Here is a 26,696-nt window from a genome sequence, read left to right as displayed (position 1 = left end):
AGCCCCCTTCAGATGCTGGAAGGCCACAAGAAGGTCACCTGGGAGCCTCCTCTTCTGCAGACACAACAGCCCCAACTCTTTCAGTCTGTGCTCACAGCAGAGCTGCTGCAGCCCTCTCAGCATCCTCCTGGCCCTGCTCTGGACACACTCCAGCATCTCCACATCCCTCTTGCAATAGAGGCTCCAGAACTGGATGCAGAACTCCAGGTGGGGTCTCAGCAGAGCACAGCAGAGGGGAGGAATCACCTCCCTGGCCCTGCTGGCCACACTTCTGCTGCTGCAGCCCAGGCTCTGCTTGGCTTTCTGGGCTGCAAGTGCACACTGCTGGCTCCTGTTGAGCTTCTCCTCCAGCAGCACCCCAAGTCCCTCTCCTCAGGGCTGCTCTCCAGACACTCATTGCCCAGCCTAGATTTGTGCTTGGGATTGCCTCAACTCAATGCTGACTCCACCACCTCCCTGGGCAGCCCGTTCCAATGCCAATCACTCTTTCTGTGAAAAACTTCCTCCTAACATCCAGCCTAGACCTCCCCTGGCACAACTTGACACTCTGTCCTCTTCTTCTCTTGCTGCTTGCCTGGCAGAAGAGACCAACCCCACCTGGCTACAGCCTCCCTTCAGGGAGTTGCAGACAGCAGTAAGGTCACCTCAAGCCTCCTCTTCCCCAGGCTGCACATCCCCAATTCCCTCAGCGTCTCCTCAGAGGGCTGTGCTCCAGGCTTGCAGGTCTCATCCAACCTATAATGGCAACAATGGCTAAGTTGATATCATCTCATTGGAGCATCAAGAGCTTTATGTCTGGAAGCACAGCTTGAACCTTCCCCTTGCTGCTTCTGCTGCACTCACTGCTATCTTCCCTCGCTGCTGTTTTGGCTGCTGCTGCTTTTGCTGCTTCACTGCCACTCGACCCCTTCCCCATCTTCCTTCAGGTTATTATGTTTCTGTAGTAGTTTAGCCTCCTTATATTGTTATATTTAACCTATAAGAAATACAACTTCATTTTTCCTGACTTTCCAAAAAAATCCATGTTGCAGTGAGTTTACTCTACCAGGGGAGGGATCCACCCTAAGCCAGGACACAGATAACTTTCATTCCACCAGTTTATTGTTGTTAACCTCAGTGACAAGCATTTATCAGGAACAATTCACCAAGTCCAATGCTGTTTGGACTCCCTCCTTACAAACCACATCAGCCAACTCCATTTGAATCCTCCTGAGACAAGATGTTACTCCCCTCAAGGCCACTTTAACTCATCCCCACCAACCTCCAGCACGTTACATTCTCCTTATCTCCAGAGTTCATTCTCTTTGGAATAAGTTTTCCTCTTCAGGGAGAGAAAAATCTTCCTTGTTCAAGAGTGACAGCAGAAATCAAATCTCTGGAGACAAGGATCCTGAAGAGACTAAGAAGCAGATTTAAGGTTTTTTCTTCCTCTCCTGGAAATTGAAGAGACTAAAAGCCATCAGAATTTGTTTCTTCTCTCCTGGAAGTGGGTTATTCCTTGTAGCATGCTTGTTAGTTGAAAATTACCAACTGAGCAGATAAAAGGTTGGGTGTTTTTTTAAACAAAGGCCACCAAAAATCCTTTCCAAGAAGGATTGTTGTGTTCTCATTAGTGCATTGAAATAGCATTGCCAGGGGCACGGAGGATGAAGCAGCTCCTCAGCAGTTGCTTGTCCTCTCACTGAGGGTAGAGCTCCACTAACATGGCATGGCCCTGGAAGGAGACAGAATGGAGAGAGAAATGTCACAGAAAGGGCAAACTGTCAGGCATGCTACTCAGCAGGACCTGCCCATCTCAGTCCCATCTTGAAATAAAAGGAGGGATGAAAATTCCATGCTGATTCACTGAGAGAACTCTGCAGACACTGGTTTGATGGCTTTGGGAGAGCACAGATGGGCCTCAGGCATCTGGTGCCGTGGCCTCCCTCTCTGACCAAAGGCAGAGGCTCACCCCCAGAGGCCCAAATGATGAACTGAGAATGAATCATAGAATCAACCAGGTTGGAAGAGACCTCCAAGATCATCCAGTCCAACCTATCCCCCAGCCCTATCCAGTCAACGATACCATGGCACTAAGTGCCTCATCCAGGCTTGGCTTCAACACCTCCAGGGACGGTGCCTCCACCACCTCCTGGGCAGCATCAGGACCAGTGTCCTCAGGTGTTATGTCCCCATGAAGATGCCACTGCTTAGATATAATCATAAAGGTTGAAAGAGATCTCCAAGATCATAAAGTCCAACCAATAACCCAGCACTGCCAGGTCACCACTAAACCATGTCCCTCAGCACCACTGCTACATGTCTGTTAAATCCCTCCAGGGATGGGGACTCCACCACTGCCCTGAGCAGCCTGTTCTAGGCCTTGGCAACACTCTACATGAAAAAATTGTTACTCATGTCCCTCGTCCTACTGGCCACACTGTTTCTGATACAGGCCAGGATGCCATTGGCTCTCTTGGGCACCTGGGCACACTCCAGAGGTCCCTTCCAACCCCTGCCACGCTGGGATTCCAGAATTCATCAGACCAACAGGAGCAGAAACATCACTCCTGCCCCTCACCAAAAGGAACAGTGCCATGCAGCATTGTTACCTGCCCTCCTGCAGCACAGGCAGCAACCAGCCCATACTGTCCCCCCTCCTTCTTCAGTCGGTGGGCAGCAGTGATCACCAGACGGCAGCCTGTGGCACCAAAGGGATGTCCCAGTGACAGGGAGCCCCCCCAGTTATTGAACTTCTCCAGAGGAGGGGCTCCAACCTGCAAGAACACACAGAGGGACACACAATCACCTGCCTGGAAGTGGATTGTTTGACCTTCTCAAGACAATACCAGACCTGTGACCCAGGTTGGCCATACAAAAGTTCCTCATCATGGACACAGACAAAACAGCGCCCAAGGCTTTAGGGCTTTGTCCACAGCCATGCAGGTGCCTCCTGAGCTGGCATAAGGCATGCAGTAGGGCTGAGCTCTTCCCACTGGTTTTAATTCCCTCCTTTCCAACAATGACTATCACGGCTCTAGGTCTCCACCTCCTGCTGACAACCGGAACTGGTCCCAGAGAAGCTGCCCGCAGTGAGATTTGCTAACCAGGAGATCAGCAAAGGCAGTTTCTCCTCACAGAGCACAACCAAAGCACTTTGCAGCACTGGCAAGCCCTGCTGCAACGAGGAACAAAATTAACCCACCCCAGCCAGCAAACTGAAGCTAAAAGTACCCTGACTGTGTCTTACCTTGGACTTTCTGCCCATGTAGTTTTGTGCAAACCAGTCTGAATCCATTGCTTTCAGGTTAGCCAAGATCTGCCCCTGGATGGGAAGAGAGGGCAGCATTAAGCAGGATAATGGTGGGCTTTGAGGAAAGCCTAAGGACAACACCAACAAGTAGGAGATATCCCAAAACTGACCATAGCCACAAAACTAACACAACCAACAGGAAAACAACATTTTACAGCCTCCAACCTGCTAATTCACCTTTGCTAGAGAAAGATCTTCTCCAGTTCATAAACCATCTCACCATAGGAACACACCCCCCTGATCCAACTCATGAAGAAGCTCATGAAGCTTCAGAAGCAAGATGAAGATGGTTAAGGTGGCCAAGAAGGTCAAGAGCATCATGGCTTGCATCAGCAACTGTGGCCAGCAAGATGAGGGCAGCAATCACCCTCCTGTACTCAGAGCTGCTGAGGCCACACCTCGAACACTGGATGCAGTTTTAGGCCTCTCACTTCAAGAAGGGCATGGAGGTGCTGGAGCATGTCCAAAGAAAGGCAACGAAGTTGGTGAAGGGTCTAGAGCACAAGTCTTGTGAGGAGTGGCTGAGGAACTGGGGTTGTTTAGCCTGGAGAAAAGGAGGATCATAGAAGACCTTCTGTCTCTCTACAGCTGCATTACAGGAGGCTGGAGTCTGTCTCTTCTCCCATGGAACTACCAAGGAGACAAGAGGAAACTGCCTCAAGTCATGCGACCAGAGGTTTAGGCTAAACATGAGGAACAATTTCTCCCCCAAAAGGGCTATCAAGGCCTGGGACAGGCTACCCAGGGAAGTGGTGGAGTCCCCATCCCTGGAGTGCATTAAAAGCAGTGCAGATGTAGTGCTGAGGGACATGGCTTAGTGGTGACCTGGTGGTGCAGGGTTAACAGTTGGACTCAATGATCTTAAAGACCTCTTCCAACCAAAACCATTCTATGATTATTTCATATGAAGGTCTTGGGAAAGTAAGATTGGTTTTAATGTGTTATTTTAGAGGACTCTGGTTGGTTCCAGCAACATAAACCCCACTCAGCACAGGCTGTGCCAGTGTAAAATGTTGGATGTTTAAAATAGGTTTAGTACTTTTAGTCAGACATAAAAGCAGCTACACCTGTCTGCATTTAGCACAGGTCACAGAGTCATAAAGGTTAGAAAAGACCTCCAAGAAATAGTCCTAAGACCTTCCACCAACACAAAGGCAGATGTCTACTGAATGGCATTTTAGAGTTAGGGACATGCTTAGCGTTCAGAGTACTTACAGCAAAGGCTTCGTGGAACTCAAACACGTCGATATCAGCCATGGTTAGACCAGCCTTCTCTAGAACTTTGGGAGTAGCATAGGTTGGGCTGAGGAAGAGTTAAGAAAGACAAGCCCTGCATGACTGAAACCAACATTCCCTTTCCCCACAGCAGCCCACGTTGCATTCCTTCTCTGTAGGATGTGCAGCTCCCTGCCTGTCCCACTCCAACCAAAACACAACCTCAAGGAACCGCTGCTAGTACCAACACGCTGAGATGCTTCCCAGCAAATCAGGGTGAGTAGTTCTGACACTGCTGCTCTCCCACATCAGCCACCTCCCCCTCCTGAGGAGTTGAAATATCTCCTAAGATGCTTCACAACAAACATGTAATGGCAAGTCAAGGCTGCCATGCTAGTGTGGATTGTTACAGGGTGTTCTCCATCATCATCACCTACCCCAGTAGCAGCTGGTCCTTTGGATCCTGAGACACATACACAAAGTCCCTGCACAGGAGAAATGCTGTTAGTAACAGGAAGAGGAGGAGGAAGGAAGACTGGCATTCAGAGGCCACACAGAGCAGTCCCTGTTTACCTTAGGTAGGCCTTTGGTTTGTAGCCCATGGCTAGAGCCTTCTCCTCAGACATGAGCAGAACCGCCGAAGCGCCGTCTGTCTGGAACAGGCAGAGAAAAGCCAGGTCAGTGCCTGGAGAACAAGCACATGCTGAGCACCAGGCCAGCCTGACAGCCTCCAGCACAGCAGCTGGCAAGAAAGGACCTGCATACAACCACAGCTCCAGGGACATCACCCTGCCATACAGGACAAAGAATAAGGCTGCGTGACTGGGAAAGGGAGGGGACAGAACGAGGGGGAGTGGGGACGGATGGACAGAACAATGTTGGCCCACACATCACTGAAGCACTTCCCCACAACTTTCCCTGGTTTCAAACAGGATGGAGGTGCCTTAAAAGAATCACAGAATGTTTTGGGCTGGAAGAGTCCTCTAAAAGTCATCTACTTCAACCCCCACCCTGCAGTGAGCAGAGACATCTTCAACTAGAGCAGGATGTTCAGAGCCCTGTCCAACCTGACCTGGAATGTTACCAGGAATGGGGCTTCCTGATGCTTGAGCAACCTGCTACACATGACCCTGCTTTATCAGAAGGGGGGGATTAGATGATCCCCAGAAGTGCCTTATGACCTTCTACCAGGCTGAGATTGCCATTTCTCACAGGGATGGCAACAGGCATAGAATAGAATCATCAAATCAATCAGGTTGGAAGAGACCTCCAAGATCACCCAGCCCAACCTAGCACCCAGCCCTATCCAGTCAACCAGACCATGGCACTAAGTGCCTCAGCCAGGCTTTGCTTCAGCACTTCCAGGCACAGAGACTCCACCACCTCCCTGGGCAGCCCATTCCAATGCCAATCACTCTCTGACAACAACTTCCTCCTAACATCCAGCCCAGACCTCCCGTGACACAACTTGACACTCTGTCCCCTTCTGTTGCTGGTTGCCTGGCAGAAGAGACCAACCCCACCTGCCTACAGCCTCCCTTCAGGGAGTTGTAGGCAGCATTACCAGGAAGGAGGAGTTGGCTGCTGTGACAGTTCCATAAGGCTTGACAAAAGCTGGCTTCAGCTTGCCCATCTGCTCCATGGAGGAAGGACGGATGCCGTTGTCTTTGGTGACTGTATCTTTGCCTGTTGATGACAAAGGCACGATCATGGCACAAGAGTCAGCAGTGAACTTGCAAACCAGGCCTCCAAGGGCAAAAAATCAAATCAAGCCAGAAAACTCTGGGGCTCATAGTTATGAATTCAGATTATAAAGCCTAAATCAGTGTAGGTTAGTGTGGAAGCTTTGAGGAAGAACAAAATACAGGCATCTTCAGCTGGACCAAGTACTTACTGGGCCACAGGTAACTGTGGCTCTGCAGAAGTTGAGGTTTTTCTAGGGAACTAACTACAGAGTGAAAGTGACCCAAAGGAAGAGGTATTACATGAAAGCATGGGCACTGGCTGGTGGGTGGTGAGGGTTAGGGTGTCAAACCCTGGAAACAGGCTGCCCAGGAAAGTGGTGGAGTGCCCATGCTTGAGGATTTTAAAATCCCTGTAGATGTGGTGCTGAGGGGACATGGTTTAGTGGTGGCCTGGCAGTGCTGGGTTAATGGTTGGACTCACATGGTCTTAAACGACCTTCTCCAACCAAAACCATCCCATGGTTCTATACTTAAGCAACAACTGCCAGGCCTGGTGAACTGCAGCCTACCAAGCAGAATGCATTTCGGCTCTTCTTATCCTATCACATAGAACTCCTACCAGCTCTTTCAGGAGCTCCAAGACAGAGAAATGTGACTTAACAAAGCAGGATTTTATTAGGCTTCTAGTTGTTGACAGCTGAAGTCAAGCTGACCATCTCTTGCCTGACTGAAAGCACAGGGGGATTCTATGTCCAACCACTCTGATCTCCTGTGCTCTAACACCACAGATACAAGAGCAGCAGGATAAAATCTAGATCTCTGAAGAGATGGCTGTGCATTTATAGAAGCATGTTTAGAAACTGGCTCCTATGTCAACAGATTTCAAAGCAGAAATAGAGCATTTCAAAGAGTCAAAACCCATATTAGATCCACAGATGATCATCAGCCTGACCCCAAGACTTGTCCTGCTTCCCTAAATCAACTTCTCTTTACCCAACTAATACCTGCTAGCAATGGAACACATCTCACCTGGCACTTTGAAGGGTACCACATCAAGCAGCAAGCCTCCATCCTGAGCTTTCTTGGCCAGGGTGTGTGAGCGGAGGGCATACTCGTCCTGCTCCAAACGAGAAACGGCGAAGGCAGCGGCCAAACGATCAGCAGAGTGCCCCATGGTCTCGCTGGTGGAGAACTCTGCCACAGCTGGGAGCTAGGAGCCAACAAAAATCAAGTCAGGACATAAAAATCCCTGTCCCTGGGCAGTTACATCCAACTCAGGTATTGGTTCAGCCTGCAGAGTCAGCTCCTTGGGTCAGGTGGAGGAGTTAATACTTAAGCTACACAATTAACACGCCAGAAACTGTCTGGTGAGAAGTAGGAGATGAACTTGAGAGAGGGATTTGAGGATGCTGGTGGATGAGAAGCTCAACGTGAGCCAGCAGTGTGTACCTGCAGCCCAGAAAGCCAAGCGGAGCCTGGGCTGCAGCAGCAGAAGTGTGGCCAGCAGGGCCACGGAGGTGATTCTCCTCTCTGCTCTGCTGAGACCCCACCTGGAGTACTGCATCCAGCTCTGGAGCCTCTGTTACAAGAGGGATGTGGAGATGCTGGAGCGTGTCCAGAAAAGGGCCAGGAGGATGCTCAGAGGGCTGCAGCAGCTCTGCTGTGAGCACAGACTGAAAGAGTTGGGGCTGTGCAGTCTGCAGAAGAGGAGGCTCCCAGGGGACCTTCTTGTGGCCTTCCAGCATCTGAAGGGGGCTACAAAAAAGCTGGGGAGGGACTTTTGAGGCTGTCAGGGAGTGCCAGGCGTAGGGGGAATGGAGCAAAGCTGGAGGTGGGGAGCTTGAGAGTGGAGGTGAGGAGGAAGTTGTTGAGCAGGAGAGTGGTGAGAGGCTGGAATGGGTTGCCCAGGGAGGTGGTTGAGGCCCCATGGCTGGAGGTGTTTGAGGCCAGGCTGTGTGAGGCTGTGTGCAGCCTGCTCTAGGGTAGGGTGTCCCTGGGCATGGCAGGGGGGTTGGAACTGGCTGCTCCTTGTGGTCCCTTCCAACCCTGACTGACTCTGTGATTCTGTGAACTTGTGATGGGTTTAGGAAATGTGATTTAAAATGAGGTCCAGGCTGCTGGGTTCAAGAATTGCATTAGGTTTGCAGACACAGACAAAGAGCAGCTGCCTTGGGCATCTAACAAGGACTCTGCCAGGGAGGGTGACTGGACTATTTGGGTCACAGTGAAACAACACATCCCGAGACCTTAGAACTCCTTGTCAAATACCTCCTCCAGCAAAACCAGAGGCACCAGGTGAGCTCAGCTGGGCTTCAATTTTTCCAGCAGCACACAGGAAATCCCTTGCACACATCCAGGTCTATCACTTTCATCTCTTATTTGGTCTTTGGATCTCATCTCTGCTATACAGATACTCTACAAGGCAGAGAGCAGTGGCACACAGGCAGCTGCTTCACAAAGAGCTCGATGACTGTGAGGAAGGAAGTGTTTTTCCTTCCCACCACCAGTATGTTGTAATTCACCTCTCTCAGGAGCTCCAAGACAGAGAAAAGTGACTCTTGACATGCATGAGTTAGGGGTTGACCTGCTGGAAAGCAGCTCTGCTGACAAGCACCTGGGAGTGCTGGGGACAAGTTCACCTTGAGTCAGCAATGTGTCCTTGTAGCCAAGAAGGCTAATGGTCTCCTGAGGTGCATTCAGGAGAGTCCAGCCAGCAGGTCAAAAGAGGTTCTCCTCCCCTTCTACTCTGCCACAGCTAAGACCACATCTGGAGTCCCGGGCCCAGTTTTAGGCTCCTCAGTTCAAGAGAGACTGGGAACCACTGCAAAGAGGTCAGCAGAGGCTATAAAGATGCACCTCTGACATGGTAAAGCTGAGACCTGGGGCTGTATAACCTGGAGAAGAGCAGCCTGAGAGGGGATCTTCTCAGTGCTGATCAATAGCTAAAGGGCAAGGGACAAGAGGATGGAGCAAGACTCTGCAGCGCTGCTCAGCCACATGACAAGGGGCAATGGGCACAAACTGGAACCCAGAAAGTTCCATCTCGCATGAAGAGAAACTTCTTTCCTGTGAGGGTACTGGATCAGGCAACCCAAAGAGGTTGTGGAGTCTCTTTCTCTGGAGGTATTCCAAACCTGTATGGACACTGCAATCCTGGGCAACCTGTTGTGGGCAACCCTGCAGGGGACATGGCCTAGATCACCTCCAGAGGTCCCTTCCAAAGCCCAACATGGTGGGATTCTGTGACATTAGACTCCTATCTCATCTTGAGATAGCCAGCACAGCTTCACCAAGGCCTGCTGTGACTGGACCATCACTTCTCTTGGGAGGCAATTCCAATGTCCAACTGTTCTCATGGTGAACCTTTTTCTTTCAGAATCTCCCCAGGAGTAACTTGTAGCCATTACAAAGCATGGAGCTACAAGTGCTATGAGATCACAGGACTTTAAAGGTTGGAAGGGATCTCCAAAGATGGAGTCCAAGCCCCCTGCCAAGGCAGGATCCCATAGGGTAGTTCACTCAGGAATGCATCCAGGCAAGTTTTGAAAGCCTCCAGAGAAGGACACTCCACAACCTCTCTGGGCAGCCTGTTCCAGTGCTGTAAAGAAGTTTCTCCTCACATTGAGGTGAAACCTTCTGTGTTCCCAGTTTGTATCCACTGCTCCTTGTCTTATTGCTGCTGACCAGTGAAAAGAGATTGGCCTCATCCACTTGACACCCACCCCTCAGATATTTGTACACAGGGATATGATCTCCTCTCAGTCTTCTCTTCTCCAGAGTAAAAAGCCTCAGGTTTCTCAGTCTCTCTTCACAGGGTAGATGCTCAAGTCCTCCAGTCATTCTTGTGGCTCTGATGCACTCACTGATTGCAGTTTTATGCTCAAGGTCAGAGAACTGCTAGAGACAAAAAGCCACAGGCACCCTAAGTCCCTAGAGGTGTTCAAAAAGAAGACTGGAGGAGGCACTTAGTGCCATGGTCTGGTTGACTGGATGGGGCAGGGTGCTAGGTTGCACTGGATGAGCTTGGAGGTCTCTTCCAACCTGGCTGATTCTATGATAATTTCTCTTCACTGGGGCAAAAAAAGAGAAGAGCTGAGACAACTTCTTTCCACCCTGCTACAGGCCACTGCAGCTAAACATCTAAATGCCTTGAAAATTACCTCAGGAACAAAGTAGTCAGGGCGGATTCTGGAAATCAAGGAGAGCCTCTGGCCCAAGGTCTTGGCTCGGTTGAGGGTCAGCATGGTCTTCCTCATCTTCCTGCTGTGTCGAATGGGGACGTCAGACATTAGCTCCACACCCCCTGCCACCACAACGTCGCACTGCCCAGCTGCAATCATGCCCACACCTGCAGAACAAGGCAGAGTCTCCCATGAGCTGTGGCAAGAAGGGACACTTACCCTCTGGCTGCCCCAGATTTGCTTTTCTTCTCATAGAATCAACCAGGTCGGAAGAGACCTCAAGCTCAGCCAGTCCAACCTAGCACCCAGCCCTGCCCAAGCAACCAGACCATGGCGCTAAGTGCCCCAGCCAGGCTTGGCTTCAACACCTCCAGGCACAGAGACTCCACCACCTCCCTGGGCAGCCCATTCCAATGCCAATCACTCTCTCTGACAACTTCCTCCTAGCATCCAGCCTAGACCTCCCCTGACACAACTTGACACTCTGTCCCCTTCTTCTCTTGCTGCTTGCCTGGCAGAAGAGACCAACCCCACCTGGCTGCAGCCTCCCTTCAGGGAGTTGGAGGCAGCAATGAGGTCAGCCCTGAGCCTCCTCTTCTGCAGGCTGCACACCCCCAGCTCCCTCAGCCTCTCCTCACAGGGTTTGTGCTCCAGGCCCCTCACCAGCTTTTTTTCCCCTTCTCTGGACACCTTCCAGCACCTCAACATCTCTCTTGAACTGAGGAGCCCACAACTGGACACAGCACTCAAGGGGTGGCCTGAGCAGTGCTGAGTCCAGGGGCAGAATAACCTCCCTTGTCCTGCTGGCCACACTGCTCCTGAGACAGGCCAGGATGCCATTGGCTCTCCTGCCCCCCTGGGCACACTGCTGCCTCATCTTCAGCTACTCCCTACCAGCACTCCCAGGTCCCTCTCTGCCTGGCTGCTCTCAGCCACTCTGTCCCCAGCCTGTAGTGCTGCTTGGGGTTGTTGTGGCCAAAGTGTAGAACCCTGCACTTTGTCTTGTTCAATCTCATCCCATTGGCCTCTGCCCACCCATCCAGCCTGCCAAGGTCCCTCTGTAGGGCTCCTCTACCCTCCAACAGATCCAGACCTGCTCCTGGCTTGGTGTCATCTGCAAACTTACTGATGCTGGACTCAATCCCCTGGTCCAGATCATCAATAAAGATACTGAACAGGACTGGGCCCAGCACTGATCCCTGGGGCACACCACCAGTGCCAGCTGCCAACTGGATGTGGCACCAAAGTCAGTGTTGTGCTGAGGGACATGGCTCATTGATGGCCTGGCAGTGCTGAATTAATAGCTGGACTTAATGATCTTATAGGTCTCTTTCATCCAAAACAATTATATCAATCCTCAGATGATTACTCACACTCATGAAGCAGCACAAGTTAGAGGAAGGTTGCTAAGTTCAGTCTCAAACCCACAACCTGTCCTTGCAGCCAACATACCTGTGGTCATAGCCTGGTTTGAAGAAATGCAAGCCATAGTGACCGTGTGGGCTGGAGTTTTGTCAGAGAAACCTGCTCCCAAGGCAGCCTAGGAGCAAGAAACAACAGCTGTTAAAACCTCCACCTTTTGCTTTGTGGGGTCAGAGCTACCTTGTGCTCCACAGCACACCACTACAGATTCAGCTTAGAACAAGCACATTGAGCTTCAATTAGGGAATTACTGCAGCAGCTCTGCCCCCTATTGTGAATCTGGGAGGAGGAGATGGTGCCTGCCAAGGCTCTTAACTGCATTATGTGGGCAGTCACTGGCCTTGCACATTAATAAAGGAAATTAAATCACACATTTCACCATTTCCAAGTTCCAGCTACTTGACATCATCTTTACTTCACTTTATTTGCAAAGGCAGTATGTGAAAGGAATTATTTGGCCTTCTCAGGACACTGAAGAGAAAACATTTCCTGTTCAGAAAAAGCAGCTCCTCCCCTGGCCCAGCCTCCCACCACGGGATAACATGACCTTCCCTAGTTGAGACTTGGCCAAGTAGTTTAAAGTTCACAAGCTGTTCCCCAGTTATAATTACACTGCAGCCTCATCTGACTGGCAGGTGACCAAAGCAAGTATTTGCATAGCCAAGGCTAAAACCACTGATGGAAAAGGAGAGCCTCAGAAGCTCCTGAGTCTTTCCAGCCTGGGTTACATCAGGCTATTTCCCAGAGAACAACAATAGAATAACAATACCTTTATTGATGATCTGGACCAGGGGATTGAGTCCAGCATCAGTAAGTTTGCTGATGACACCAAGCAAGGAGCAGGTGTGGATCTGCTGGAGGGTAGCAGAGCCCTGCAGAGGGACCTTGCCAGGCTGGATGGGTGGGCAGAGGCCACAAGGTCAAGGGCAGGGTTCTACACTTTGGCCACAACAACCCCAAGCAGCACTACAGGCTGGGGACAGAGTGACTGAGAGCAGCCAGGCAGAAAGGGACCTGGGGGTGCTGGTAGAGAGTAGCTGAAGATGAGCCAGCAGTGTGCCCAGGTGGGCAGGACAGTAAATGGCATCCTGGCCTGTCTCAGGAACAGTGTGGGCAGCAGGACAAGGGAGGTTATTCTGCCCCTGCACTCAGCACTGCTCAGGCCACACCTTGAGTGCTGTGTCCAGTTCTGGGCTCCTCAGTTCAAGAGAGATGTTGAGGTGCTGGAAGGTGTCCAGAGAAGGGGAAAAAAAGCTGGTGAGGGGCCTGGAGCACAGCCCTGTGAGAAGAGGCTGAGGGAGCTGGGGGTGTGCAGCCTGCAGAAGAGGAGGCTCAGGGCAGACCTCATTGCTGTCTCCAACTCCCTGACGGGAGGTCTAGGCTGGATGTTAGGAGGAAGTTGTTGTCAGAGAGAGTGATTGGCATTGGAATGGGCTGTCCAGGGAGGTGGAGTTGTCATCCCTGGAGGTGTTCAAGCAAAGGCTGGATGAGGAACTTAGTGCCATGGTCTGATTGATTGGATATGGCTGGGTGCTAGGTTGGACTGGATGATCTTGGAGGTCTCTTCCAACCTACTTGATTCTATGATAATATAAGCTCTGATAATATGACCTATTGCTCCTGTACTTTACTCGAGTGATCAGCTTCTCTCTGTGTATATGTGAGTTGTGTTTTCAGGCTGCTAAAGTAACAGGCAGGTAAGAGACTTTTTGGCAAGCATTTGTAATCCTGGCACACACTAGCTGCAGAAATCAGACTGACAACAGGAAATGCTGCACATGACTCACCTCTCGAGCAACATTGCTGGTTTTCACCTCCTGGATAACTGTGCCATACACGATGTAATCCACAACATCCCGTGGGACACTGGTCCGGTTCAGTAACCCCCTGCAGAGAAGAGCACAAACAAACTGCATCTGCAACACCCAAACACTAACAGGACAAGAAGAAACACCCTCAGGTTGTGCCAGGGGAGCTTCAGATTGGACATGAGGAATAATTTCCTCCTTAAAAGGTTTGGCAAGCTCTGGAATAGGCTGCTCAGGGAAGTAGTGGGAGTCCTCATCCCTGGGGGGGTTGAAGAGACTTGGGAAGTAAGTCCCTCAGCAACACAGCTTAGTGGTGACTTGGCAATGCTGGGTTTAACAGCTGACCTCAATGATCTTAAAGGTCTTTTCCAATCAAAACCATTTTGTGATTCTAACATTGGGAACCCCAGCAGTTCACTGTGTTTTCTGGGCCCTCCTAGCATTCAATTTACTTACTGCAGTGCTGCTCTTGCCAAGTCGTGTGGCATAAGATCTGCATACCTGGAAGTTGAAGAAGAGAGGTAGAAACTTAGGGCTGTCAGGAACCAATACATGTGACTACTTGTGATGGTTTGGGTGTTACCCACCCCCCCAACACACTCTTATGAAATCACCCAGACTAGACTCAGCTGAGTTGGAAATTAGAATGGAGCTTTATATCTGCAGCTTAGCACAATATACAAACAGATATTCACAGTATCTACAGCTACAGACAGAAATATACAAGTTAAAAAGTGATACAGAAACACAACAGCCCTCCCAGAAACCAGAGTCCCCAGGAGGGGCTCCCAACCACCCTTCCACCTTCTTCCCACCCCTCTACATTCAAGGTGAGTTTGGAGAATCAGCCAGGGGGGTTAGGAAGCAGAAGGATTAGTTACACAGACAGCAGGTTAGAGCATGCAGCCAGAGCCAGAGAGCAACTCTGTTAATTATGTTTGTGTTCTTGGTTTTATACATCTCAGCAAGCCTGTGAGTGCAGCAGACATCACCACTACTTCCTTTTCACAGCCTATAATCTAATTCCTCTCACTAATATATCCCAACTAGGCTCACACAAGCACACTACTTCACAGTAAGCCAACAGCAGAAATGGTGTTGTAATAAAACATTTCACACTCCAGGTTGTAGAGACAATCTGTGTCACCATCCCTGAAGATGTTCAAGAAAAGACTGGCTGAGGCACTTGGTGCCATGGCCTAGTTGACTGGATAGGGCTGGGGGATAGTTTGGACTGGATGAGCTTGGAGGTCTCTTCCAACCTGGTTGATTCTATGATTCTAATGCAGCATACAATCACTGTGCCACAAAACCATTCAAAAGCAGAAGAAAGAGGATAAACAAATTCCCAATCCATCTGAACTAAGTTAGGTCTAGTCCTAGTTTAGCTGTGAATTCAGTGGCAAAAGCCTGGCAAGGGGCAGCTGCGGGTGGGGGGCAGCCACAAGCCCAGCAAGGGGCAGCCAAAGGTTCTTTGCAGATTGTCCTGTTAGTCCTATGAATTTTCTGTGGATTCACCAACAGCTTCCTCCAGATGTGCAGCAAATCTTCATTCCTCTCTGGCTCCATATAAAGAGACAATCATCTTCTGATTGGCTACATCCATAAGGTAACCTGGAGTAACTGTACAGCCTAACTCATGGTCACTTCGGTTCTTTGAGCATAACTACAGCAAAAGGAACAAAAGCTTCTCACAGACAGATCCTGCTGCTAACCACCTCAGCATCTATTTTCTTCTCCTTTTATACTTACGAGGTGCCAGACTGCAAGAAGGGGGTACGGACTCCCTCCACCACAACGATATTCTTCACACCACTCTTGGCTAAGGTCTTCTTACTCTTGGGTTGGACTGCCAAGAGAGAAATTATGTTAAAAGGAATAGCAGCAAGCTTGAAGGAAGATGCTCTTAAAACTTCGATACCCGCCTGAACATGAGCCAGCAGTGTGCCCAGGTGGCCAAGAGAGCCAGTGGCATCCTGGCCTGCATCAGGAATGGTGTGGTCAGCAGAAGTAGGGAGGTCTTTCTGGCCCTGTACTCTGCACTGGTTAGACCACACCTTGAGTACTGTGTTCAGTTCTGGGCCCCCAGTTTAGGAGGAACATTGAGATGCTTGAGCGTGTCCAGAGAAGGGCAACGAGGCTGGGGAGAGGCCTTGAGCACAGCCCTACGAGGAGAGGCTGAGGGAGCTGGGATTGGTTAGCCTGGAGAAGAGGAGGCTCAGGGGTGACCTTATTGCTGTCTACAACTACCTGAGGGGAGGTTGTGGCCAGGAGGAGGTTGCTCTCTTCTCTCAGGTGACCAGCATCAGAACAAGAGGACACAGCCTCAGGCTGCACCAGGGGAAATTTAGACTTGAGGTGAGGAGAAAGTTCTTCACTGAGAGAGTCATTGGACACTGGAATGGGCTGCCCGGGGAGGTGGTGGAGTCGCCGTCCCTGGAGCTGTTCAAGGCAAGGTTGGACGTGGCACTTGGTGCCATGGTCTAGCCTTGAGCTCTGTGGTAAAGGGTTGGACTTGGTGATCTGTGAGGTCTCTTCCAACCCTGATGATACTGTGATACTGTGAAAATTGTCCTCTTTGATGCCTAGGTCAAAAATAGAGTAGGTAGGACACCCGAGTTGTCACCTTGCCTCTGTGAAAAATTATTTAACAACCCAGTACACCCCCATCAGCAGAGACTCATCTCTAGCTACGTTAAGGCAATGCTCCAGCTGAGGATAAAGGCCTGTAACTCCTTGTCCTTGTTACCACTGACATCAATGGTGCAGGAAGGGACACCTTTAAAATTGCTGCACAGCTTAGAACACAAATGAGGCAGAACAAATTCAAAGCCTTGGCTAAGATCTCTGTGCTAGTTTGAGGCTAGCTGGCATATTTTGGTGGGGACACTGTCTCCCAGAAATCTCCCTAGGTGGGGGCTGGATGAGTGGACAGTGAGGTGGGTTGGGAATTGGCTTAAGGACAGAAGTTAGAAGACAGAGATTAGCGGCAATGTCTAGGCAGAGGCCTGTAGCTCACAGTGTTCCCTAAAGTTCAGGACTGAGTCCATTCTTGTTCAACATCTTCATCAGTGATCTGAAAGAAGGGGCAGAGAGAACCATCAGCCAGTTTGCTGATGATACAAAACTGGGAGGAGTAGCTGACAGCCCATCAGCCTGTGCTGACATTCAGCAAGACCTGGATAATCTGGAGAGTTTAGCAGAGATGAGCCTCAGTAAATTCAACAAGGATAAGTGCAGGATCCTGCACCTGAGAGGGGAAAAAACCCTGCACCAGGACAGGTCTGTGGTTGTCCTGCTGAAAAGCAGCACTGTGGAGAAGAACTTGGAGTGCTGGTGGACAACAAGTCCCCCATGAACCAGTAAAGTGCCAATGGTCTCCTGGAGTGCATGAAGAAGAGTGCAACCAGCAAGTCTAGGGAGGCTCTCCTCCCTCTCTACTCTGCCTTTGCGAGGACACATCTGGAGTTCTGCGGCCAGTTTGTTCCTGTGAAGGTGCTGGAGTCCTGGAAGAAGCTGCCCAGAGAGGCTGCAGAGTCTTTCTCTGCAGAGATTCCAAACCTACCTCAACACAATCCTGGGCAACCTGCTCTCCCTCACTCTGTTTTAGCAAGGGGGTTGGACTAGATGACCTCCAAAGGTTCATTCCAACCCCCACCATGCTGAGTTCTGTGAAGATCACTCACTTGGGGAAGAGCAGGGACAGAGTAACTGCCTTACTTGTGCTCTTACTGCACAGTAAAGGCAAGATAATTTCAAAGTAAATCAAAACAGTTCAAGAAGTCACCTAACTCGCACTCCCAGAGGGAAGCAAAAGGAGTGCATATAGTTGTTGTGGGTAACTTCCTTCTGGAGTGACTGAAAAGAGAGTTCAGTGAGAATGTGATAATGCAGTCAGGCCTGCAAATCTTAATAAGCACATGGGGCAGTTGCTTTTACCAGCAAGAAAAGGATAGACACAAAGCAGATTAAGACTGCACTATAGCAAACATAAGCACCAGGAACTCCAGTGCTGTTCTTGGGTTATACCAGGTTCCCTGTTCCAAGGGGCAGCTGCTCTCCAGCCCAAAATCCAGGCAGCTCAAAGCACAAGTTACCTAAGCAACCCTTCCACAACAAATACCAGATCACTTCCAACTATTCACTAAGGGCCACAGCTAAAAACCCACGTGTCACTGCACACATCCAGCAGCTTCACTGAGACCTGAGCCTCTTAATGGTCTCAGAGAGAATGGACTTCAGAGAGAATTTCACAAAGCTTCTCCTTGTGAGGGACAATCCCCTTCCCTCTGGGAAAGTGAGCTGGTTGTGCCTGAACAGTTACTAAACCTGAAGCTCAGCCTCTCTGTTTGGGTACTAGAAATAGCAGTATCAGGTGACAAAGAGGCATTGCTGCTGAGAGCAAGGCTGAAAGGACTTAGCTGCCAACAGAAGTTTTCTTTCACCAGAATGGTTTGGTCTAGAAAAGGCCTTTAAGATCATTGAGTCTAACCATAAACCCAGCACTGTCAGGTCACCACTGAAACATGCCCCTCAGCAACACATCTAAATAGCTTTTAAAACCCTCAAGGGATGGGGACTCCACCACTTCCATGGGCAGCCTGTTGCAGGGTTTGTCAAGCCTTTGAAGGAAGAAATTGTTCCTTGTGTCCAACCTAAGCCTCCCTTGGCACAGCTTAGAAGCACAGAATTGACTTGGTTAGAAAAGACCTTCAAGATCATAGTCCAACCATTACCTAACACTATCAAGTCTAGCACTAAGCTATGTCCCTCAGCACCACATCTCGGCATCTTTTAAACACCTCCAGGGATAGTGATTTGAACATCTTCCTAGGGAGCCTTGTTCTAGTGTTTAATAGCCCTTTCAGTGAAGAAGTTTCTTCTAATATCCAACCTAAACTTCCCCTGGTGCATCTGAGGCCATTGCCTCTTGTCTTATTGCTTTTCCTTGAGAGAAGAGTCTGACCACCACCTTACCCCAACCTCCTTTCAGGGAGCTGCAAGACAGCAAGGCCTTCCCTGAACCTCCTTTTCTCCAACTAAACAACTCCAGCTTCCTCTGCCACTCCTCACAAGACTTGTGCTCTAGACCCTTCACCACTTTCAATGCCCTTCTCTGGGCACACTCCAGTACATCACTTTCTTGAAGTAAGTGGCCCAAAATTGTGTGTTCACAAAACTAAACACATTATTTGTGTGCAGCTTCATGAGCTAAGGCTGTCTGCCCTGTATTTGTGAGGTTTGCATAGGAAAAAAAGGAGACAGCTTCATAAATAGTCTCTTTTAGTACAAACCCACTGAAGATTCCAGGTGTTTTCAACTTTACCTGCAGCTTGTAACTGCGACGAGCAGCTGAATGATTGAGCAACTGAAAAAGAAACAGAGAAATAGGGTTTGTCAACCCTGAAATTTAATCATACAATCACAGAATCAACCAGGTTGGAAGAGACCTCCAAGATCATCCAGTCCAACCTAGCACCCAGCCCCTTTGTTTCTGCAAGGATTATTAAAAAGAAGAAATAAAGTGATGGCATAGTAAGGTGAGTGAACATTAAGATCTGTGAGGTATTTTTCACTTTGCTCCAAAAAACAACACTGTTCATAGCACCCAACATGAAATTCCCCCTCACAGAATCAACCAGGTTGGAAGAGACCTTCAAGATCATCCAGTTCAATCTATCACACAGCCCTGTCCAATCAACTAGATCAAGGCACTAAGTGCCTCATACAGGCTTTTTTTGACCACATCTCTATTAAGGTGCCAATAGAGCAGAGATTCAGGTACAAGCAGCCAGCCCAGACCCAAAACTTAGGACTTTCTACCTCAGCAATTCAAGCTTTTAATAAAAGCAACAATACTTACAGACCCTGGCAGCCCATCCTGAGGAGGCAGGGAAATTCCTGACAGCATGGCCCAGCATGGAACTCATTTTGATATCTAGAGAGCTGGAGAAAGACTGGTAATTAATCCAAACAGGACTCAGAGCAATTCCAAGGTGAACAACCTGCCGGCTCCACAAAAATGCAAAAAAAGCAAATTAGAAAAGACACAGTAAGGACAGCAGCACAGAAAATTACTTCCTGTCACACTTTTGGAACAGCACTTAACTCACAAGGAGCCTGGCTTATGACTGTGGCCTGCAAATGTCCCTGTAAATAAATACTCACCTCTGCAGTGACCCAGCAATGTATCAACAGCAGCCAGCGTGGCTTGATTCCCTTCCCAGTAACTGTTCCACTGCCTCCCCCACTGGAAAACTGTCCCAGTGCCCAACCAATCTCCCTGCCAGCCTGACTCTCCTGATGCTTTCTCCTTGGCACAATTTCAGGCCACTAGCTCACACTTTAACCATCAGTTCAAACCTCAGTATCTTCTGCTGCACGACCCCATAGGAAGCAGGACAAAGTGGTATCCACCACCCCAAAATCTTGCTCTGTAGCTCTCCCAAAGCTCATTCCAAAATCGTTTCCCCACAAACCAAACTTCATTTGCAGTTTTTACTGCTCAGGGTAAAGAAAAGCTCCTTCTCTGGCTGCATCACAACAGCCTTCACCCACACACACTTCTATTCCCTAGATGTTCAGGGAAAAACCTGTAGCCTTAAGTCTTCCCCATCCCCTTACTGCTGCTCTGTACAGCATTAAGATCACACCTTACAGCTCCACTCCTATGTGCCACACAGCATTCATCAGCCACCTGTGCTGGCATCCCACAAGCCAAGTGTAGGCTTCTAACACCAGGAAAGGTGCAGAACACAGACCTCCTCCTTCTGATCATCCTTCTCTGTCTCGTCCCCCACCCCAACTGAATTTTCTTCCCACTGACAAAACAGCTCCTTTCTGTGTCCCCAAACCAGACCGCCTCGCTCACCTGCTCACCTCTCATGATACTCACTCACCTCACTCATCACAAGAACTATGCCCTCGAATTTCAATAACCAATTGCTCCCCTAGTAGAATCATAGAATCAAGCAGGTTGGAAGAGACCTCCAAGATCATCCAATCCAACCTAGCACCCAGCCCTAGCCAGTCAACCAGACCATGTCACCAAGTGCCTCATCCAGTCTTGTCTTGAAGACCTCCAGGGACAGTGACTCCACCACCTCCCTGGGCAGCCCATTCCAATGCCAATCACTCTCCCTGTGAAGAACTTCCTCCTAACATCCAGCCTAGACCTACCCCGGCACAACTTGAGACTGTGTCCCCCTACCAGGATAGCCTTTTGCCCTCCCACATCGACCCGGACAAAGCTTTCTGGAGGCTGGAGCATCAGCCCTGTTGGCACAGCAGTCCCTCATCCCCTCCCTCTTTCCACAGCCCTGACCCCCGTACGCACCGCACCGCCTTTCCTGCACGGACTCACACGACAGGTGTGGCGCACCAACAGCGGGCACAGGCCCCCCGCACTTGCGTCTCGTCCCACCACACACTCACTCCCCTTACCCGGCACCACCTCCTCACACCGGGCAAAGCTCCCAGAGCCCCTCCGCACTCCTCAGCCGCGCACGGGCAACCCCGGCCCAGACACGCAGCCTTTCGTGAGCTAAAAGCAACGTAAGAGGTGCCCGAAAACCACACACGGCTACTACACCTCCCCGGTGAAGCGACAGGCCCCGCCTGTCACCTTCGCACCTAGCGCTCTCCTTCACCTTTCACCTGCTTCCCTCCACCCACCCACCCGACTCACACACCCATTTCTACTTCCTTCCCCTCCTCTCCCCGCCCGGCCCCTCCGCCTTCCCCCTTTTCCCTCCGCAGCACCCCCAGCCCGCTCCCCACGCCACGCACCTCCGCCCTGCGCCCGGCGCCGCCCCGCACTGCCGCTGCCGCCACCGCCCGCCGCTGCCGCCACCGCCCGCCGCGCCGCCACTCACCAAGGACCCCGCGCCCGCCCCACCCTCCGGGCAGCCCAGCGCCCGCCTGAGGGACACCACCCGTTCCACACCCCCTGCTCGCACTCTCCCCCTCTCCACGTCCGGCAATCCCGGCTCGTATGGATACCGGAGAGCGTGGAGCGAACAGGCAGAGCCCCGGGCAGCCTAGGGCGGGTCCGCGCCGGCAGGGCTGAAGCGGCTAAGCCCTGCCCTCCGGCTGGCCTCTCCCTCATTCGACCTCGCAAGATGGCGGCCGCGGTGCGAGCTATCGGCAGCCTCGGGCGCTTCACGGCCGCCACCAAGTACAGCGCCTGCCGCCCGCCGCCCGCCGGTGAGCTGCCGCCGCCTGCGCCTGGGGCGGAACGGACGCGGACCGCGGGGTGGGGAGGGGTCCGGTCCCGCTGCGAGCGCGTATCCATGTGACTGAGTGAGGGTGGCACTGGGCGAGCGAGGAGGAGGTCAGCGCTGGGAGGAGCAGGGAGTCAGCGGGGGAGGGTCTCTGAGGAACGGAGCAGGGGGTGATCCGGGGTGTGAGGAAACCGTGGGGCCCGGGGGAGGCTGTGAGGCGAAGGGAGTTTGAAGGTGAGGGAGCCGTAGGGCGGGGGCTGACGCCGCGGAAGGGTCCCTGTGAAGTGTGTTGGTGTCCCGCATCCAGAGGTTGTCCCACAGCCTGTGAACGGCGCAAGAAGCGTCCCTGGCGTGTCTGTGGTCACCCTTTACCGCGGTTTCCCCAGGGCAGAGGTCCGTGCCTCCGTGTCCTCGGGGGCCGTGGGGGGCAGGGGGGGGTGTGCCCCGCGGGGCAGATGCTCCTGCTCCGGTCCCCACGGCAGGCTGCCGTTCGTGTGCCCGACCGCGGCCCCTGTGTCCTTCCACTCGTTTTGGGAGCCCGTGTACGGCTGGGGATCCTGTGACCCTGTGTGAGAGGGCAGATCCCCCAGGCAAGGTTGTGTGAGCTGATCCACAGGGCGAGAGCGTCCTTCTGTCCCTCCACCTGTGCATATTGCCCGTGTCCTTTGCCATGCGTGGCAGGGCGAGTCCCCGTGTCCTTGGATGTGTGGATCCTGGGGCTGTCTTAGCGGAGGACACGGGGGAAGGCAGTATCCCTCTGCCTTAACGTGGCTGGGGAGGACATCCCGAGCGATGTTACCGTTTTCAGGTGCCTGATGTGTATTTCCATTGATTGATGCTCCCTTGCGATCCGACCCAGGCGTGGTCTTGGCACCCTCCTGCCTGTTGGAGGCTTATGATGCCTCCGTGCAGAGCTGCCAAAGCAGGGAACCGCCAGGGTGCCCCTTGGAAGGCTCAGAGGTGTTGGAAACCAGTTCTCGTTTCTACACTGTGAAGGGCCTCGTGGTCTGATGTCGACATTGACCTGAAATCCAGCAGCGTTTTAAATCTAAAACGTGTTTTACTCGTGGTGTTAAAGCAAGTGCTGGTTGTCACAGGAGCAGTGTGCTGCGACTGATAACAAGCAGAGCTGTGGTAACTCCAGGGCTGTCAGTGCTCAGGCTGTCGTTGCTTGTAACTGGCAGTAGAATCATAGAATCAGTCAGGGTTGGAAGGGACCACAAAAAATCAGCCAGTTCCAACCCCCCTGCCATGCCCAGGGACACCCTACCCTAGAGCAGGCTGCACACAGCCTCACACAGCCTGGCCTCAAACTCCTCCAGCCATGGGGCCTCAACCACCTCCCTGGGCAACCCAGTCCAGCCTCTCACCACTCTCCTGCTCAACAACTTCCTCCTCACCTCCAGGCTGACTCTCCTCACCTCCAGCTTTGCTCCATTCCTCCCAGTCCTGCCACTCCCTGACAGCCTCCAAAGTCCCTCCCCAGCTTTTTTGTAGCCCCCTTCAGATCCTGGAAGGCCACAAGAAGGTCACCTGGGAGTCTTCTGCAGCCTGCACAGCCCCAACTCTTTCAATCTGTGCTCACAGCAGAGCTGCTCCAGTCCTCTGAGCATCCTCCTGGCCCTGCTCTGGACACTCTCTAGCACATCCACATCCCTCTTGTCATGGGGGCTCCAATACTCTTTGTTTTGCTGATGATAGCAAGCTGGGAAGAGTGGCTGACATACCATCAGGCTGTGCTGCCACTCAGCAAGACCTGGATAACCTGAAAAGTTAGGCAGAGGCAAACTGTGAGGTATTCAACAAGGGTCCTGCACCTGGGGGGGAGTATAACCCCCTACACCAGTATGGATTAGGGGTTGACCAGCTCTACAAAGAAGGATTTAGAGTGCTGGTGGACAAGAAGTTGTCCATGAGCCAGCAATGTGCCCCTGTAGCCAAAATGGTCAGTAGTCTCCTGGGGTGCAGGTCAAAATAGGTTCATCTCCCCCTCTACTTTGCCCTAGTAAGGTCACATCTGGAGTTCTGGGCCCAGTTCTGGGCTCCCCAGTTCAAGAGATCCAAAGAACTGCTGGACATAGCTCACGAGAGGCTACAAAGATGCTGAGGGGACTGGAGCATCTGTCTGAGGAGGAGGAGGAGGTGAGAGACCTGGAGCTGTTTAGCCTGGAGAAGAGCAGACTGAAAGGAGAATCTTCTGAATGCTGATCAATAGCTAAAGCACAGGGCTGAAGGACTGGGGCCAGACTCTTCAGTGGCTCATAGTGACAGGACAAGGGGCAATGGGCACAAAGTGGAACCCAGGGGGTCCATCTGAACATGAGGATAAACTATTTCCTGTGGGGCTGCTGGAGCATGGGAAGAGGCTGCCCAGAGAGGCTGTGGAGTCTCCTTCTCAGCAGAGTTTTCAGATGTGCCTGGCCATTGTTAGGAGCTGTGTGTGACCCTGCCTTAGCAGGCAGATGGAATTAGGTGATCTCCAGAGGTCACTTCCAACCCTCACCATGCTGGGATTTGTCACAAACAATCCTGGGGCTACTGCAAGGATGCTGTCACTCACTTTAATATCATTGTGAAAGTTTGTCAGAGAGGATGCAAACCTCTCCAGGGCAGGCTGAGAGACATGCAAAAGCAGGCAGGAGAAGGCAGTGTGAGCTTGAGCTGGCTGTACCTGCTGAGCCACATGCCATGTGCTAGCAGGTTCTCAGAGGGGGAAGGAAAGCTCAGTTTGGTCAGAGATTGCCAGCTCTGTGCTGTCAGCTCGGAGGTAGAGGCTGAGCAGTTGCCCTGAGCTTCAGCTCCTTTGCTCCTCTGGTGTTTGGCTTGGTCCAGCACTGAAAGAAGGCTTTCCTCCAGAACCATCCATGGATGCTGTTCCCAATTCCAGTGGCAAGTCACATCTGGGTGAGTAAAGGGGAAGTGCTGGACAGGGATGCAGCTGAGGAAATGACAGAGAAAAGAGAAAGTAGGAAGAAACAGATCCTGGCTGGACTGCATGAAAGGGGTGGCTTCCATTCTCCAAGTTCTCAGCAAAGTCCTGAGGGCACCTGCCTGAAGTGTTGGTGTTCAGTCTCTAGATGGACTTTTCATTGGCATGAGTGAAGTGGTGGAATGGCATCGATAATCAAAGGCTTTTAATTCCAGAAGGGACGTCAGTGAAATGGCAGAAGCTCACATCTGGCTTCCTTCAGCATCTGAAGGAGGCGTTTCCTGGCACCCATCTTGGCAGGTTGCCATCCCAGTGCGGAATGAGTCAACAACTAAAGCAGATGTGACCAAGCAAACGTGCTCTTAGTTTTCAGATGGGTTTTTCCACAGGTATCCTGGCCTCTAAAATAAACCATGCCAGGTTAAGGAAGCCTTGCTCCAGTACCAAACTGCTGTTACTTCAATGGCAGAATCGTTCCAGAAGAGTTTGTAGTAAAATGTAGATTTCTGTAACCCTGATTATGTTTTGATTCCCACTTTGTATCTTTTGTTTTGCTAAAACTGAAGAGCAAAGTGGAATTCAAAGTTTAAGGGAGCTGCTGGAGAGAGTGCAGCAGAGGCTGAAAAGATTTTGAGAGAACTGCAGCATCGCTCTGAGCAGGGAATGCTGAGAGACCTGGGGATCTTTAGCCTGGAGAAGAGCAGGCTGAGAGGAAATCTTCTCAGTGCTCATCAATAGCTTAAGGGTGAAGGGGAAAAAGGATGAGGCCCAGCAATAATCACAAACTGGATCCCAGGAGACTCCACCTAAAAATAAGGAGAAACTTCTTTCCTGCCCAGAGAGGTTGCGGAGTCTCCTTCCCCAGAGAGATTCCAAACCTACCTAGATAATGTAACTGTGGAGCAACCTGCTGTAGGTGACCTTGCTCTATCGGGGGGGTTTACTAAATCATCCAGCCTCCAGCATGTTGGGATTCTGGGATGAGCCCTATATGCTCCTTGCTTCTCTCCGGGGTTCTGTGATCCCATTCTGTTTGCAGAGCTGATGTGGAGGGAAGCAGCGCAGAACTGATGTGAAGGAGGAAAGCGAGGCAGGAACATGGAGAGGCAGGGAAAAGATAAACCAACCATTCGCTTTTTGTTTCTAATCGAGGTTGTTTGTGCTGCCACTTTTTACTACCTCGTGGGCAAGCACTGAGGAGTGATTTGCTGCTTCCCTTCCCAGCAGATGCCTGGTTGATAGCGTGGGAGGAAAACGTTATCACTTGCCTCAGAGCTGAGGTTCGTTTAGTGTCGTGTAAGAGAACAAGGGGACACAGTCTCAAGATGTGCTGGGGGAGGTCTAGGCTGGATGTTAGGAAGAAATTCTTCCCAGAGAGAGTGATTTGCCATTGGAATGGGCTGCCCAGGGAGGTGGTGGAGTTGCTGTGCCTGGGGGTGTTCAAGCAAAGCCTGAATGAGGCACTTAGTGCCATGGTCTGGTTGACTGGATGGGGCTAAGTTGGTCTGGATGATCTAGGAGGTCCCTTCCAACCTGCTTGATTCTATGATTCATTCTCCTTCCTGCCATGTGCAGCAAAACAGGATCAAAGCAGATGAGTTCATTAGGATGGTTCAGTCCTTGCCTTCTTTTTGAAGCTGTAGGACCTTTATTGGGTTAAAACAGTGCTGTAAAATTGCTGCTTGTTCTGCTGAGGAGCATCTGTCAGCAGAGAAACTGTCAGACGGTGCTGGAAAATGAGCATTGGTGCTTCATTTCAGGACAAGTTGAATTCAGCAGGCAGAAAGTTGAGGGGAATAATGTTGTCTGCAACAATCTGGGTATTGTCCTAAGAGAAAATGACTTGGAAAGTAGCTTAGTGGTGAAAAGCAGTTCCCTGGGTGTTTACAAACTGGGAATGTGGGGCACATGACCCAGACAGAGGCACACCACGAACCTGTTT

General features: G+C 51.2%; 2 protein-coding genes across 3 annotated transcripts in view; one reads left to right on the top strand and one right to left on the bottom strand.

Annotated features, from left to right (window-relative positions):
• Positions 1–1,083: 1,083 nt before the first annotated feature.
• On the bottom strand, positions 1,084–21,768 carry HADHB (hydroxyacyl-CoA dehydrogenase trifunctional multienzyme complex subunit beta). 2 transcript variants are annotated; one of them, XM_064146555.1, is made up of 16 exons: positions 21,605–21,768; positions 19,467–19,549; positions 18,930–18,971; positions 15,356–15,452; positions 14,060–14,104; positions 13,583–13,682; positions 11,826–11,913; positions 10,353–10,540; positions 7,222–7,402; positions 6,072–6,193; positions 5,081–5,160; positions 4,945–4,992; positions 4,508–4,595; positions 3,230–3,304; positions 2,592–2,756; positions 1,084–1,714 (listed from the first exon to the last, which is right to left on the bottom strand). In XM_064146555.1, the coding sequence occupies exons 2-16, from the start codon at positions 19,531–19,533 to the stop codon at positions 1,679–1,681; spliced, it is 1,422 nt and encodes a 473-aa protein (XP_064002625.1). In that variant the 5' UTR covers positions 19,534–19,549; positions 21,605–21,768; the 3' UTR covers positions 1,084–1,678. The 2 variants fall into 2 exon arrangements, with proteins under 2 accessions (XP_064002625.1, XP_064002624.1); XM_064146554.1 differs by lacking the exon at positions 21,605–21,768 and adding an exon at positions 21,392–21,466.
• Positions 21,589–26,696, top strand: part of HADHA (hydroxyacyl-CoA dehydrogenase trifunctional multienzyme complex subunit alpha) — a 38,787-nt gene continuing 33,679 nt past the window's right edge. Inside the window, exon 1 of the mRNA XM_064146553.1 lies at positions 21,589–21,808. Within this exon, the coding sequence (XP_064002623.1) occupies positions 21,724–21,808 (85 nt within the window). The 5' untranslated portion in view covers positions 21,589–21,723. The remainder of the gene's footprint in view (positions 21,809–26,696) is intronic.

Source organism: Pogoniulus pusillus, chromosome 7, assembly GCF_015220805.1.
Source record: "Pogoniulus pusillus isolate bPogPus1 chromosome 7, bPogPus1.pri, whole genome shotgun sequence".
Classification (NCBI taxonomy): domain Eukaryota; kingdom Metazoa; phylum Chordata; class Aves; order Piciformes; family Lybiidae; genus Pogoniulus; species Pogoniulus pusillus.
Note: the sequence above shows the minus strand (reverse complement) of the source record. Positions and strands in the feature narration are given on the sequence as shown.